This window comes from Ursus americanus, chromosome 13, assembly GCF_024610735.1.
Source record: "Ursus americanus isolate L20-20 chromosome 13, mUrsAme1.1.p, whole genome shotgun sequence".
Taxonomy (NCBI): Eukaryota; Metazoa; Chordata; class Mammalia; order Carnivora; family Ursidae; genus Ursus; species Ursus americanus.
Window position 1 is genome coordinate 36,443,356 of NC_142139.1, and position 16,626 is coordinate 36,459,981.

Sequence of the window (16,626 nt, forward strand, 5' to 3'; positions counted from 1 at the left end):
TAAAGATTCATATTGTACGCCAATCTTATTTACCCTAAAAATATTTTGCAAAAGACATTTCTCCAGTAAATCGTGCTACATCTATGCCATGTGGCATCATCGTGCATACCAAAACTACAGGTTCTAATCTGCAGTGAAGAACTAGGTAGCATAATTCCTATGACTTATGCTTTCATAGATGTACTGAGACGGAACACTAAATATAAGTGATAGGGGTAGCTTGCCTTGGCTTTACTGAAAAATCTTTGACGTAAAGTCGCATGTCCTACAAACCCACCTGTCCCCAATGCCCTGGTCTGTTTTACAGTCTTCTTCTGGCATTATCTAATGAAAGCTATAAAAAGAGAATGTTTCCTTTCCATTACAGCGGCAAAAAACATTTCAAGAATGAAGCCACAAAAATACCATACCACGTCACAGGTCCCATCTTAACACTAGGTCTAAGAGTCTTTACACCAGATCATCATATCAGGTCAAAGCAATTTCTGAAACCAAACTTTCTCTAGACTTAACATCGAAATGTGATTATTATCACAAAAATATTGAAGTAAAAAATAAGGTAAACAATTTCTTAATGCCAGTTTGTTTTTTGATTGACATCATTGTTCAGTTACATTTATGTTCTATATTTTGGTATGAACCATTCTTTTCTATTAGATTGTAAGCCCTAAAGATTAGGAACCAAGGTATCTTTAACTCCATTTTATCTATTCTAGCATAGGACCATAATGGGGAAGATACAGTCATTCTTTGACATTTACCAAAAATATATACTTACTAAAACTGTCACGTGGTACAAGGCCACTGTACCAGGTGTGCAGTGAGAGTAGAGGAAAGGAGAAGATGATGGGCTATCCATGGCTACTGTTCACTTAAGGATATCTAGATCTACCTCGTAAATAATGTTTCAAGGTTTGTTTTTTTTTTTAACTTAAATTCTAGTTAGTTAACATACAGTGCAATGTTGGTTTCTGGAGTAGAATTCGGTGGCTCATCACTTATATATAACACCTAGTGCTCATCACAAGTGCCCTCCTTAATACCCATCACCCATTGAGCCCATCTCCCACCCACCTCCCTCAAGTTTCTTTTTTAATGTGTAAAGAAGAATAAGATACTATCTTAACAAGTACTGGCAGCTTTCACTACTCCTTCCATCATCCAATTCTCCCCCACCCCATGTAAAAAAACACAGGCGAATCTATCTGATGCTGCCACATTTATAAACTCACAAGATTTTGCTGAACCCCAAATGAAGATCTCAGACTTAGGCCTGCTGAGCAACTGATTCCCAAAGGGGTGGCACTCTTAATGATCCCACTTATTTTTCACATCAGGACTCACAGAAAGTTCCTAAAAGCCAATGATTGGTCACTGGCCAAGGGGAAGATCGTTCCAGCATTTCTAATTTCTTTAATTGAAATAAATTTCAAATTTCCTCATGACTGCTTTCCATCACCACCACCACCCCCTTTTTTTTTTTCAGGTACAGAGCAGTTGCCTCCTGGAGTCGCGTCCAGGGAATTGGGATTCCCTTGATCACTGCCATTGAGATAGTCTCCATCTGGATCCTTTCTTTTATCCTGGCCATCCCTGAAGCTATTGGCTTCGTCATGGTGCCCTTTGAATACAAGGGTGAACAGCACAAAACCTGTATGCTCAATGCCACGTCAAAATTCATGGAGGTACGGAGAGTATGAAGGGAATTAATTGGGGGGGGGAGGTCTTCATTTATACTTTACCATCACCAAGACTTATTGATATTTCTACAATGCCCAGTGCAGTTTACTTTGTTATTTCAGTCACATACTCTTCAGCTGCATGAAAAGTACACGTTATGGGAGGGTTTAGCTTCTTGAACAGAACAACTGTTTTGTGTTCACTCTTATAGCACAATTGTAGACACAACTGTTGTTCTACACCAAACAACTTAGAATCGGAAACAAACTTACTCAGTGTTCACTTCAGTAGCACATATACTGAAAGAAACTTACTCAGAAAGAAAAATAGATGTGCTATTTGTTTTTATAATAAGTAATACAACACAACAATTTCCACCTGACTGGCATGCTGGTAGGTATTTTATGTTACTTGGGCAAATGCACATTGCTCATATTTTTTAAAAGATAGATTTTTTAACTTAAGTAGGAAGCCATACTTACATGTACTTATATTCATACAAATTCTGCATTAATATAAATTTGCATAATGTTTTTTATCTTTTTTAATTAGTAGCATGTTTATTTTTTTATTATGTTATGTTAGTCACCATACAGTACTTCATTAGTTTTTGATGCAGTGTTCCATGATTCATTGTTTGCGTATAACACCCAGTGCTCATTGCAATACGTGCCCTCCTTAATACCCATCACCGGGCTAACCCATCCCCCCACACACCTCCCCTCTGAAACCCTCAGATTGTTTCCTGGAGTCCATAATCTCTCATGGTTCGTCTCCCCATCTGATTTCCCCCCCTTCATTTTTCCCTTCCTTCTCCTAATGTCCTCCATGCTATTCCTATTTTACACACGTAAGTGAAACCATATGATAATTGTCTTTCTTAGCTTGACTTATTTCACTTAGCATAATCCCCTCCAGTTCCATCCTGAAACCATATGATAATTGTCTTTCTTAGCTTGACTTATTTCACTTAGCATAATCCCCTCCAGTTCCATCCATGTCGATGCAAATGGTGGGTATTCATACTTTCTGATAGCTGAGTAATATTCCATTGTATATATGGACCACATCTTCTTTATCCATTCGTCTGTTGAAGGGCATCTCGACTTCTTCCACAGTTTGGCTATTGTGGACATTGCTGCTATGAACATTGGGGTGCAGGTGCCCCTTCTTTTCATTACCTCTGTATCTTTGGGGGAAATACTGGGTATTTGGGTCATAGGGTAGCTCTATTTTTAACATCTTGAGGAACCTCCAAAATTTGCACAACTTTTTAAAAAGTGTTTTAGTTTAACAAATTCCATTATCATTTAATACACCTAACCACATTAATGTTTCTCTCAAAAGTTTAATTATGTAACTGAGTGTATTGGAAAACATGTTTAAAATGCATATTTCCTTTGCCAAACTAGTCAAATGTGGTCTGAGGAGAAAAACCAACAGGATAACTACACTTCCCTTCAATCGGCATAATTTAGTGCTTTGATGTAGGTTTCATGCAGCTCAGATTCCACATTTAATCATTTACAGACATCTCCAGGTATGTTTTCCTAACTCGGAAAATTCACAAAATTAGTGGTTTTACAGTTGACCAGTTTTCCTCTTTGGAAATTCTTATTTTCAATTTTAAAGTGCTCATGAAAACTGCCAAACTGGCCATGTTAAAATGAAGGTATTCTGTTTATCTACTGACCTTTTTATTAAGTCGATCTCCATAGTGAAAAAACAAAGTAGACGGCAGGGGGTTATCAGAGTTTGGCCAGTGGGAAGAAGCAATGGAGATACTCCTGACTGAAGTGTTAGCGAGGAGAGGCTCAGTATAAGGAGGCACTTACTAATGATGTGAACTAGACAAAATGGAATGGGCTATTTTGCCAAGACCGAGTCTCCCTTACAGAGTGAGCAAGCAATGGCTGGCTACCTTAGGGGGTTTCAGTAAAAGGTAGGAGTTTAAACTGATCAATTTTTAGATTCCATTCCAAGTCCGAGGTTTTCTGATTCTTTTTCTCCTCCTGTTCTTTTTTTCTCATTTTATTCCCCAGTTTGTGACTTGGCTCTAACCTAGACTGGAGGGAGGTCCCTCCATACCCTGGCTGATGACATTAGTTCAAAAGAAATGTGTGACCCCTTTCTCTACAGGCATCGGTCTTGGAGGGGGCAGGGGACCCTGTGCGGACCCCTCAGGGGTCAGCTTCCAGACCCTCTGCAGCTGTTCCTGGGGCATTTACAGCTGGTCAGCAATGCATCTGGAAGACGGGGATACAAGTCAAGGGGGTGCTCAAAGGAGTGTTTGTGTGCACTTAAACAAAGAGTTCTGATTTTTTTTTTTTTTTTGGTTTTTTGACTTCAGTACTGAAATCTTTCTACAGTATGATGTGCAGAGGGAGATATTTGTATGAACACATCTGAATAAACCAACTCCTTTGATAGTTTACACTAACCTTAGGATAGAATGCAGGGGTCTGTGAACTTAGATGGAAAAGAAATTACATATTTATTTTCACTAACTTCTAACTGAAATTTCCTTCTATTATGAATGTGGGCAACAAACCACAATCATATTTAACAGAACCATTATATTTCCACTAATAGAAATAATAGATATTTTCATGTCACAATAACAGTTGGATAATCTTGAAATATCACTTATGTTCATCGTTTCAACTTCTGGTAGTTATTAGAATCACTGTTTGATTTTTCCCTTAATTTGTTAAAAAACACCTATATTACTATCTCAGAATTTTTAATATTTCAATAGCTGTGTTTCAATGTAATTGGTTACCACTGTAATCTTATTTTATGCATGTAGAAGTGTTATTCTCAGAAAGGACTACAGTCTTTACCAGACATCCGAGGGGGTCCATGGCATAAGAACAGTTAAGAACCTCTGCTGAGAACTTTTTTTCCTCAGGAACCATTTATAGATTATTTTAATAGACATGTTACAAATGTAGCCTACTGGGCCTCTTTCTATATTCAGCAACTGTCCAGTTTTTCACAGAGCAGCATGATTATTTTTTACTGTGGGAACTGAGATGATACAGGAGGCCGCATTATCCTCCGTAAATAAACAAGCTGGAGAAAGAGCAGAGGGAAAAGCATTTCTAAGTTGGTGATTAATTTAGTGGGAGGAAGAATGTAGATATAATTTTCTAATTTCCATTTTTATAGAGTACTAAATTTTCTCCTTTAAAAAGACATAAAACTGTATAATCCTCGTATTTACAAATCCTGCCCACAAGGAGATAACGCTAACTATGCCTTCAGAAAGATACTCGGCCTCAATAGTTTCCAGGTGATAAGTATTAAAAGAGTGAGAAAGGGCATGGTTGTTGATGGCTCCAACTGGCTGGCTGCGAGGTCACATAGCAAGCATACCAGGCAAAGGGTTAACTCCCAGTAACCAAAGCTACACAGATAAGCCATTCATAACCTTTGCTGTTACCAAACAAGATTCACGTTAAGTACACATTAACCACAAGAGGCAAAAGGAAACCAGGCACTAGCAAAATTTTGAGGCTCATCAATAAGTAAAGATAGATGCATATTCTGTATATCTCAGAATCGTGCTTTATGAGCTTTGGAAGGGAATTCCTCTTGATTAGGGCTCTCCCATTGTGTCATTAAAACCAACTTCAGTTCATAAAAAGTATCTTTGTCAGGATAATTTATTTTTGAGGGCCATTCCTTCATGTGCTTTTATAAATCCAGGATGATTTTTGGAGTTTCCACTTTAATTGAGTTTTGAGCATCACCCCCAAGCCCTTTGCCACCACCAGAGAGGGTGCGCATAGAAACATGCCTGCAGGCGTGAAGATTTTGAAGCTACCAGAGGCACTGCCCAGTAAATTTAGATTATAATGTCCCTCCTCTTCTCTCCCTTTTCTTCACCTTACAGTTTTACCAAGATGTAAAGGACTGGTGGCTCTTCGGGTTCTATTTCTGCATGCCCTTGGTGTGCACTGCAATCTTTTACACCCTTATGACCTGTGAGATGTTAAACAGAAGGAACGGCAGCTTGAGAATTGCCCTCAGTGAGCACCTTAAACAGGTAAACCTCATAAGCGTGTGAAAACTTGGCCATGACTGATTTCTCCCATACAACAGAAAGCCTATATACTGTATTTAGCAGATTTAGCCTGATTTCCTAAAAATAAAAACAGTGTCTTATAACTGTTTTCTTTATAGTTATAATATTGGGACTTTGTTTTGTGAATGTGGAGTCCGCCTGTAGAACAGGTGGCCCTGGGGGCAGGGCCAAATAGGAAGGAGCTCTTATTTAGTTTGCCAAGAGTATATTCAACACGTGTGTTTGTGTGTCTGTGAATTGAACTGGGCTTGGAACTGTGCCAGGACACAAAGACACAGATGACTTTCTCCCCCCCAGCAGTCTTCGCAGTCTTGGTGCAGAAATAAAATACAAACATAAAACCACTGGAAAACAGAATCACAAGGTATGGTAGAAGTAGACTGTGTTGTGGGAAGCCAAGGAGGATGTCAGACAAAGTCACAGAGACACTTGTCATGAATGAGGGAGATTGAACTGTTCATAAAGGATAAATGGGTTTGATGGGGAAGGAAACGACAGAGGGCATTTCAGGTGTGAGGACAGGAGTCCAGTGAGAACATGGTGCAGGCACCACGCATTTGGGGAGTGGGAAAAAGAGATGAACCTCATTAGAGAAACATTTAATGTAAGACTCATGATAGGATATGGGGTTGAGTACAGAAAGAGAGGTCAAATTTTGGAGAGCCCCGAAATTGTACATATCAACAGGAGCTGCTGTTGGCCCCCCCACCCCTCACCCCTAGGCAGCAAATAGCACAGATACAACTGTAGTGTTAGAGAGCAAACCTTTATACTCATACTTGCTGACTCTGTGCTGTTGGGCAAATTGCTTCATCTCTTTGAACCCCTAGTTCTTCACAAAATATATATAAGAACCTCAAGAATCTGCATCTTTCTGTACAAATATTAATTCAATTTTAAGTCTTAAAAAGTTAAATAAAATGGATATAATACTACATCAAGGGGATTACCTAAAGCATATACAATGTCTAATAGAGCTCAACTCATAGTAAATACCCAGAAAATGTTTGATACATATTAATTCAAAGAGTAAAACTTGGGCTACAGGTAAGTTCTCAGTCTCAGCAGAGATGTATATAAGAACACCCAACCACACCAAAGGTAACGGGTTGTTGATGGAGCCTGTAAATCGGCCCTATATAACTGCCTTACACAAGCGCCATTCTTCATCAGCGACTCCTTTCCACTCCTGTACTGATTTTTCTGAGCTTCAGCTTCTTATCTGTAAATTGGCCATAATCGTATTTGAATTAATATCACTACAGAAATCAAAGGAATTAAGTGCATACATGTACTTTGTAAAATCTAACATGCATACAAATGGTAGCTATTATCTTTTAGTAAAATTTAACAGAAAAAGTATATTGAATATGGCTTTGTTCAGACATGAATGTTTCAAGGGCTCCAGATGTGAAATATATCAAGCAATTCATGCCTCTCACTCCTGCAATGGAGGTAATTAATTAGAATAGATTTGTATAAAACAAAAACCAAAAACGTGGTGTTTTTCAATGTCTAATTTTTCATTAGTACCATGATTGAGCCTGTTTAAGTTAGGAATGGTACCTGCTCTGGAAATAATTGAATAGGGATTGGTCACGAGAATAATAGGATGCTGCTTCACATTTCCATAGCATTCTTTACATTTCCAAAGAGCATGTTATTTGCTTATTTGATTCCTCCAAGCACCCCATGATATAGGCCGGAGACGTCCTTATACAGTTGATTATGAGACTGGCTCATCCAGATGGAGATTAAAACTGAAGTCTCAGTCCTACGAGGAATGGCCTAGTATCACACCCAAAGCTGTAGCAGGTTCTAACAGCAGGAAAGCAAGCCTGGCTGGAAGGCCTTCCACTGGGGCTCTGGGGAGCTAAGCTCACAGTGAAAGACCCTGTCACCCTTTGACTAGTATTCTATATGGCTCCCGGTTTTGTTTCCCACATGGTTTTCTCGAATTTCTCTTCATTATTCTGACAACAACTTTTATCGGTTAGGGATTATGTTTGGATGCTGGTAGCAGAAAACCCAAAATAACATGGAGTAAAAAAAGGGAAGGTTTCTTCTTTCTCCCACAGCAAAAAAATTAGATGTCACTGGTTCCAAGCTCGAGGGTCTCAGAAGCCAGAGCGCTGCTCTTTTGCTGACTTTTCCTGTAGAAGACAGTAGCTCCAGCTCTGCCCTTAGAAGATTTCCAGGCAGCAAAAAGGGAAAGAATATAGATCACATTAGTGTGTATGCATCAGAGGAGGAGCCTACACTTTTTAGTAGTTTTTCCGGAAACCTCACACAGTGATTTCTACTTGATCTCAGTGGTCAGACTGTGTCAGGTGGCTTTGCAGATGATTCGCCCAAGCTCTCCTGCCACAGCAGGAAAATCAAGGATCTCACTGATAGTAAGGAAAACAGGAGAGTAGATACTGGTTAAGCAAATACCAGACTGCCATGGGAGCGTATTACTATGACAGTTTGAAGGATCGTCCTCTTTGAGGATGTACTCAAGGGAGATAACCTCTCCCCCCAGTACCCTCCTTTTCTCTTTTTCTGGTCACACTGACTTTCTGTGTACACAAAAGGACCCTTTAAAATGAGCCCCTATCCCTACAGATTGGAACTCTTTATCTTCTCAATCATTGCTCAGCTTATGTGTTCTGTGAAGCCATAGCCCAGCTCTCCCACCCAATAACTCTGAAAGATTAAAGAACGCCAGTCCTTTGGGCTAGAGCAGCAATTTGTGACAACTGCCTTGAAATCTTTTTAAATGGCTCTATTAATCATGTGGGTTTATTGTAGGCTTCCCATACTTAATGCTATATGTTTTGAGTTGAACCAGCATTGCCCTTCCAAATCCTGTTTTCAATCAATTTTATTTTGACATTAACTGATCCCAGTTACAGACAAGTTGCATTTTATGTTCCTAGTTAGGCTTTCAAATGCATGCATTGTAATACTCAAGCATGATGCATACAAATGTCTGGTTGCAGATAATTCCTAACCTCTGATTTTTCTGGTCCTACACACACTCTAAAGTATGTAAACCTTCAAACTGAAGTCGGTCCAGGGTCAACATGTCCCAGTTGTTCTAATCATCATTGCTGATAATCCTTTACCCTCATCCCTCTCTTTGCAAACAAGAGGTCTTTGGAAGCTACATGTCATTAATAAAAGAATTTTAAAAGCAAAAGACTCCCAATGCTAGCTTTCTTCAACATCAAGAAATGAAGAAAACACATTGCTATTAGCTTTTTCTCTTCTATTCCCTACTTCTGTTTTCCAAATATCTTCGTAGATTTGTTCATTCTTTATTATGCTAGGTTAAGTCACCTTGACTGCCATGCTGTCATTAATGCTAGTTACCCATGACTGAGGCTCTTAGTTAACCCTTTCCCCCATATAGTCACATACACACACACACACACACTCAGCTCCAGCGTTGGCTCAGCTCTAGCCAGTTCCCATTTCCCTGACATCGAACTTCTGTCCTGACCCTAATAACCAGCTTGAGGCCACCATCCTTCCTGGCAGCTGCCCAAAAGAATCATTAGCAACTCCTTGATTAGAAAGTTAGAGTCCAAATCTCGACAAGATGGAGGCACCGTGAGGCCTGCTGTTCTGGCTCTTTGTAAAGTCATTCTTCCTCCGCTATCGACTGCTTCCTTTGTGTCGCTCTTTCCTCTAGCACAAAAACACTAACTTATTTCATTTTTCCCCCTTGCTTTCCTTTAGCGTCGAGAAGTGGCAAAAACAGTTTTCTGCTTGGTTGTAATTTTTGCTCTTTGCTGGTTCCCTCTTCACTTGAGCCGTATTTTGAAGAAAACCGTGTACGATGAGATGGACAAGAACCGATGTGAATTACTTAGGTACGGTCCCGTGTACTCATTAGGAAATGCGAGTTTCTCCGATTGCCACGCTTATAGTACCTTTACAAAACCATCTAGTCTACAGTCTCGTTAGCCCTGAAAATTAAAACTGCAAAGCTGATTATTTTTCTTTCGCTGACATAGCCCGTGACTGATCCCAGAGTTTGGGCAGGCCATCTCTGTAATTTTGTGGCTCCCCTCCCAGGGCTGTGCGTCATGGTTTGAGCTAACCAAGTGGCAGGTATATCTGTAAATGGTTCTGCAAAACTGAACTGCCACTTAAACAAGGACTTAACAAAAGTTCTGACTGCCACCTATAAGAAATGGCTCCTGGGCAAGAAAAATGCTTATTCTAGGGATAAATGCTAGTTAGGAGACTGAAAAACAGTATCTTCTAATTATTCTACTATTTTCTTCTGTTCTAGTTTCTTGCTGCTCATGGATTACATCGGCATTAACTTGGCAACCATGAATTCATGTATAAACCCCATAGCTCTATACTTTGTGAGCAAGAAATTTAAAAATTGTTTCCAGGTAAGACTGTTTTGCACATATCTTTTAAGGACAACCAAGTGAGCACATGAAGTAGTCAGCAAGCATGGCTAAGTTCCAGTAGAGAAGTGAAAATCCTATATTGTTACCCAGAAAGAGGGACATATTGTCAGCATAAAGCAATATTATCAGAAAAATTGTCCGAAAAGCAATACCAATTCAGACAACAAAGTATTCAAGTGTTCGAATATAAAGAACTAACTTAGAGACATGTTAGTTTAGTATGCTGCTTTAAAAAGAAATGCTCACCTGTGAGCTCCGGGCTCCCGAGAATACATGCCTCACGTTATCTTAGATGTTAACCACAGCCTCAACAAAACATGAAGTCTGCTGTTAAAAAGATCTTGCTAAATAATAGGATATTTAATAATAGCCTCTTCAAGGAAAGGAAATGCTTATTGCCCTGGCAATCTGAACTAATGTAATTTAATTTGAAATCAATTTCCTTCTGTTTTTCAAACTTCCTTGCAGCTAAGCCAACCCTTGTCTCCCAGAAGCTCCATGTACCTCCTCCTGGGGTATCAATCTCCACTTCCGGAGACGATTAGCATGGCGTCAATCTGACATTCTCTTTGGCCAGGATGTTTCCCTTCAGTTTATGGCACATATTAGGAAGAGTAGTCTAGAGGTCAAGGGTGCAGGATCTGGCAGCAAGCAATCACAGCTCTGTACTTGCTAACTGTCTAACCCGGGTCCAGGTGGTACCCCTCCTGCCTCCTCAGTTTGATCATGTGTAAAATCAGATGATCACTGTATCTATCTCAGGGGTAGGATTCAGTGGGTTAATATATGTTAAGCACTTGGGACAATAATAAGCTCTCAGGAGGAGTTTTTTATTATTAGGGACAGAGAAGAGAGGAAAAACACAGTGACTGCCCTCATGGAATGGACCATCTAGAAGGAGATAGACATATATTTCCCAAAGAATCTTACGAACAGATGAATATTGGTATGGAAGTTCTAGCTGCTACCTTTTTGAAGTCTACTTGACAATGTTTACAAGTCATGAAGTGCTCTAAGAAAGATGCTACCCAAGGAAGGATTGACTAAAATGCTGGTCATAATTAATCCATATATAATCTGGAGTTAATATCATTTTAATTAATTTACATATTAATTAGAGGGGAAGGGAAAATCAAGGTACAAACTCTCAGAAATTAAACTTATCTTTTGACTGATCTTCATACAAAGGCAGCATATGCAGGAGAAAGAGCTTAAACTAGAGAGTCCTGGGTTCTAATTCCAGTTCTGCCTATTTCCCCTCTAAGCCTCCTTGTCCCCATTAATAAAATGGGGAAAATAGCACCTACCACCTAAGGCTGTGAAGAGCATCCGATGAGGTGCCCAAAGGAGAGAGCCATGCAGGTGATGCACACTGCAGAAATGTCAGGCCCCTCCGGACCCTTCTCCACCCATGCCCACCCCAAGTCATAAGGCACACTCCCTCGGCCAACACTGCCTTCCCTTCCACTTCAATTTGGTGAATAAATTACAAGAAACAAGGGATCTATTTCTCTTCACTAGAATAGACAGTCAAACTTCTACCTAGAGATTACAGGCTCCATACTCTAGATTACTGTTCAGGCTCACATTCTGTCCTCACATTTTGTTGGTAGGAACCCAAGGCTTCTGTGTTCTGCTAGGAATGGGTTGGTAGGCTCATTTATTTAGAATCTGTTCTTTCTCGCAGTCTTGCCTCTGCTGCTGCTGTTACCAGTCCAAAAGTCTGATGACCTCGGTCCCCATGAATGGAACAAGCATACAGTGGAAGAACCATGAACAAAACAACCACAACACAGAGAGGAGCAGCCATAAGGACAGTATTAACTAAACATCTTAAGAGATACTAATCAATAATCCTTCAAATTCTATTGGAGAAAAAAAATCACACAGCAACTGTGTTTCCAGAAATCTTTTCTCCAATCCTTCTCCCACGACTCAGCCTCAAACCCAGAAAAATGCTTTCTGAAACATCGGAGTGTGGAGTGGTTTATGGTCACAAATTCAATGAATCTTACTTCTTTAATTTATCTAATTTACATATTCTGCATGTTATATTCCGCACTAAAAGATGGTGGGAGTTGGCAAGGGGAAAGGAGACTGTTTAAATCAGAGGGATATTTACTACTTTTGCATGAAAATAGAGTCTTCAAGTACATAACAGCTCCCATGGCAGTTCTGTGGAATGTTCAGTGAGAACTGGTCACCAGGAAAATTTAGCGATTATGACAGGATTTTCTATTTTTTTAAATTGGCCAGACGCAGTAAGGTGAGAAATTAGGTTAATGTTTTTCATGTCACTTTTTTATTTTTAAAACATCAATTCTCAAGCTGCAGCAAATACAGGCACTTAAAGCACAGACTGATATCCACATGTGGCAGTTTAATAGCTGCTATTCAAAGAATTTTTAAGAACCTATATTTTCTTTTGTAATGGTGTTTCATTACAGGAGATCTGGAGCAAATTTTTATGTTAAATTTTAAAATAATGCTTGAATCAAATAGTTCTATTTTTCACAAGTCCAGTCATTTCTAATATAGATATTTTATGTAAAATCAATATCATGTACCAAAATTTAAATGTGCATATCATTCAACCATACCCAAGACTTTCAGTGGAATGTATTGACGTCCAAAGCACAACTAGTAGAAAAAGACTGAATGTTTTTAGAAGATTTGGAAATTTCCATTAAGGTTTTTTTTTTTGGTAATAGTAACATGTATGTGTGTATATGCATATATATGTGTATATACATGTGTATACACACACACACACATATATGTTATACATACCACCTCATAGTCTCTTGATTTCTCTTAAAATGGTAAATGTCAGTAAGACTTTTTTGGTCATTCCTTTTTCCATAGAAGAAACCATTTCAAAGTGGCCAACTGAGTTTATCATGTCAGTGAAATAAAATTACCCCCAAATGCCACCATGAACTTAAGAGTTTCCAGTATCGAAACTTCTGGGTTTCCAAATGAATCTAAACACCTCCCCCACCCCCACTCCTCACATGGTCACCATTTCAAAGGGCCCACAGTGACTTTTGCTGGGCATGTTCCATGATGTTTACAGACTGTGAGTACAGCAGAAAATCTTTTACTGTGTGTATATAAATATATATAAACAACTGTGCATTTCTTTTAGCCAATTTTTCTGTGATTGTCTTTATGGAATGTACTTGTGTGTGTGATATATGCATGTGTGTGACGGTATGTATGGATTTCATGTAATCTAATAATACTGCCCCGTAGTCGTAACACAGCACACACTCTGAGTGGAATCTAAGTGGTTGCTCATCGTGACCACTGGTCTTAGTCAGTTTTAATCTATCTGTGTCCATAATTCTTGTGAACGTGTCACCATTACAAAGGGAATATGGGAGGCAGCATGAGTGGGGACGAACCATGGGTTAGCAATAGTGTTTGTTTAGCTGGTTGGTGGGTTGGTTTGATAAAACAGCACTTGGGATTGTGCTTTTTCCTGTGCTAGAGCAAAAGTCATTAAATATTGAAGTATTATATTGTCCTGGTTCCTCAACTCAGTATGCTAATGAGACTGACAAGAGGTCTGATGTTTCCTATCAGACCTCACCAGACAGATTGCTGATGATAAATTAGCTACGCTGACTTGTTGGGCTATATTTTAGCATAGTCGTGTATAAAATGATATCAGGCTTCGGTTGATCCAATCACAGGGCTCCTTTACGTGTTAACAATCAAATTCCATAACTTACTGGTGCATCACTGGTGCAGTGATATATACCTATAATATAAGCCATAGTTCACGGCATTTTGTTTAGATGATTGTCTTTAAGATGTTTTTTCTCTTGCGTATGAAAAAATACATGTCATAAGTTCAGAAAGTCATAGATTTCTGAATAACACAGCAGCTTCAATGTGCATTTTGTTTATGGACCAGTAAGTAGCCATGGTTTACTAGAAGGAATATTTCCAATTTCTACCTTTATCACACCTTTCCAAGAAAAACTCTAGAAATGAGCCAGAAGCCAAGGCCCCTGCATTGGCAGTGGCCCATAAGTATAAAATAAAGTTTACAGAAGCCTTGCAAGTGTCTCTTCATTTTTACATAGTTCTACGTATAAAATGCTGATTACATGATGCCTATTGCTAACCTCTCCCTAGTAATAGCCCAGCAAGCAATTTTACTTTCAAACAGATACTTCCTAACTGTATCTTATTCGCAACCTACTTTGTCATACTGAACACTTAACTCTTTCATCCATTCCTTCATTCGCCTTCCCAGTATATTTTACTAAGCATCTACTTTGCCCCAGTCATTCTTCTAGGTATTGGGGACATAGCAGTGAACAAAACAGGCAGAGTTCCTGCTCTCGTGGAGCTCACATTCTAGAAAAGGGTGTTGGACAATAAACAATGCATCAGGAGGATACCTGGAGGAAGAGACTCGTATATATCCAAGTGCTTATTTTACATCTCCAATTGAATGGCTAACAGACATACTATGTCTAAAACTAAACTACTCCTATGTCTCCAACCTGTGCTGCCTTAATATTCCTCTGCTCATGTATTACTCAGTGTTCTCCAGAGAAACAGAAGCAATAGCACATATAGATGGATAGATGATAGCTAACTAGCTAGGTGGATAAATAGAAGAGGAAATTTATTACGGGAATTGGCTTACATGATTATGGAGGCTGAAATATGCCATTACCTGCCATCTATAAGCTGGAGAACCAGGGAAGCCAGTGATGTAATTCAGTCCCAAGTCCAAAGGCCTGAAAAAGATGGGAGCTGATGGTATAACTCCCAGTCTGAGGCCAAAAGCTTGGGAACCATGGGGAAGCCTGCTGGTAGAAGTCTCAGAGTCCAAAGGCTGAGGAACCAGGAGCACTGAAGTCCAAGCCAGGAGATGATGGATGTCCCATGTCAAGAAAAGACAGAGAGTTCAAGAAAAGACAGAGAGTTCACCCTTCCTCCACCGTTTTGTTCTTTTCAGGCCCTCTACAGATGGATGATGCCTGCCCACACGGGTGAGAGCAGACTTGCTTTACTCAGCCTCCCGATTCAAATGTTAATCTCTTCTGGAAATACCCTCACAGGCATACCCAGAAGCAATATCTTACTAGATTTCTGGGTGTCTCTTGGCCCAGTCAAGTTGACAGGTAACATTAACCATCACAGCTCAGTTAAAGACAGCGCCATCCTTTGAGCTGTCAGGATAAAAACCTTGAAGTCATTGCCCATTCTTCCTCTTATATCTTATACTCAATGCCTCAAATACATCCTGAGAGCCCTATCTTCAAAATATATTCCTGGGGCACCTAGGTGGCTCAGTTGGTTAAGCGTCTGCCTTCGGCTCAGGTCATGATCTCTGGGGCCTGGGATTGAGCCCCACATCAGGCTCCCTGCTCTGAGGGGAGTCTGCTTCTCCCTCTCCCTCTCCCTGCCACCCCCGCTCAGCTTGTGCTCTCTCTCACTCTCTCTCCCCCCCTCAAATAAATAAAATTGTTAAATACATATACATATACACACACACACATATATATATATTCATTCCTAATTTGACCACCTCTCTCTCTGCCTCTACATCCCTTTTCTGAGCCACCACCGCCTCTTGCTTGAGTAACTACAATAGGCTCCTATCATGCCTACTTGTTTCCAGCCTTGTAAACATTATACCCTAATTGGAGCCTGTCTCTCAACCCCCATAAACGGTCTAAAGGGATTTTCAAGCTAACTTGACCAGCATCCTCAATAACAACTAAAGTAGGAACGGGCCCTTTCCCATTGTGGTACACCTAGTAGGTCATGAGCCTCAGAGCTGCTGGCCACCATGCTTTGGGCATTATGAGGAAAGTCAACCTAGAGTGTTACAAAGATGGAAGAGGGCAGAGAAGTTCCTGGTGCCAGTTTTCCCTGATGTATTCCCATGGCTTGAGTAAGCAAACCAACATACTTACCTTTGTGCCTATGCTAATTAAATTTGGGGTTTTGTTGCTTATAACACAAACATTCTAAGAACATCTCATCTAAATTATCTTGATTTGTTTTTTCTTATTGCTTAAATTCAGAGACTTTATGTTTTTTAGAGATTTAGAGTTGATTGGAAAATACAGACAATTTCCACATGCCCTCTTTTCCCCTTTCCCTACAAAGAATTCTCCCGGGTCATCTGGGTGGCTCAGTCGGTTAAGCATCTGCCTTCAGCTCAGGGCATGATCCCAGGGTCCTGGCATCGAGCCCTACACCAGGTCGGGCTCCCTGCTCAGCAGGGAGTCTTCTTCTCCCTCTCCGTCTGCTGCTCCCTCTTCTTGTGCTCTCTTACGAGTGATCTCTCTCTTTCTCTCAAATAAATAAATAAAATCTTAAAAAACAAAGAGTTCTCCCTATTATTTCCTTTTGTGTTAGTGTGGTATACTTGATGAACCAATATTGATACAATATTATTAACTAAAG

General features: G+C 39.8%; 1 protein-coding gene across 1 annotated transcript in view; it reads left to right on the forward strand.

The window, feature by feature from the left end:
• Positions 1 to 14,253, forward strand: part of EDNRA (endothelin receptor type A) — a 56,138-nt gene extending 41,885 nt beyond the window's left edge. Inside the window, exons 4-8 of the mRNA XM_045798872.2 lie at positions 1,487 to 1,685; positions 5,579 to 5,731; positions 9,497 to 9,630; positions 10,056 to 10,164; positions 11,873 to 14,253. Coding sequence (XP_045654828.1) covers positions 1,487 to 1,685; positions 5,579 to 5,731; positions 9,497 to 9,630; positions 10,056 to 10,164; positions 11,873 to 12,013 — 736 coding nt within the window. The 3' untranslated portion in view covers positions 12,014 to 14,253. The remainder of the gene's footprint in view (positions 1 to 1,486; positions 1,686 to 5,578; positions 5,732 to 9,496; positions 9,631 to 10,055; positions 10,165 to 11,872) is intronic.
• Positions 14,254 to 16,626: the final 2,373 nt, after the last annotated feature.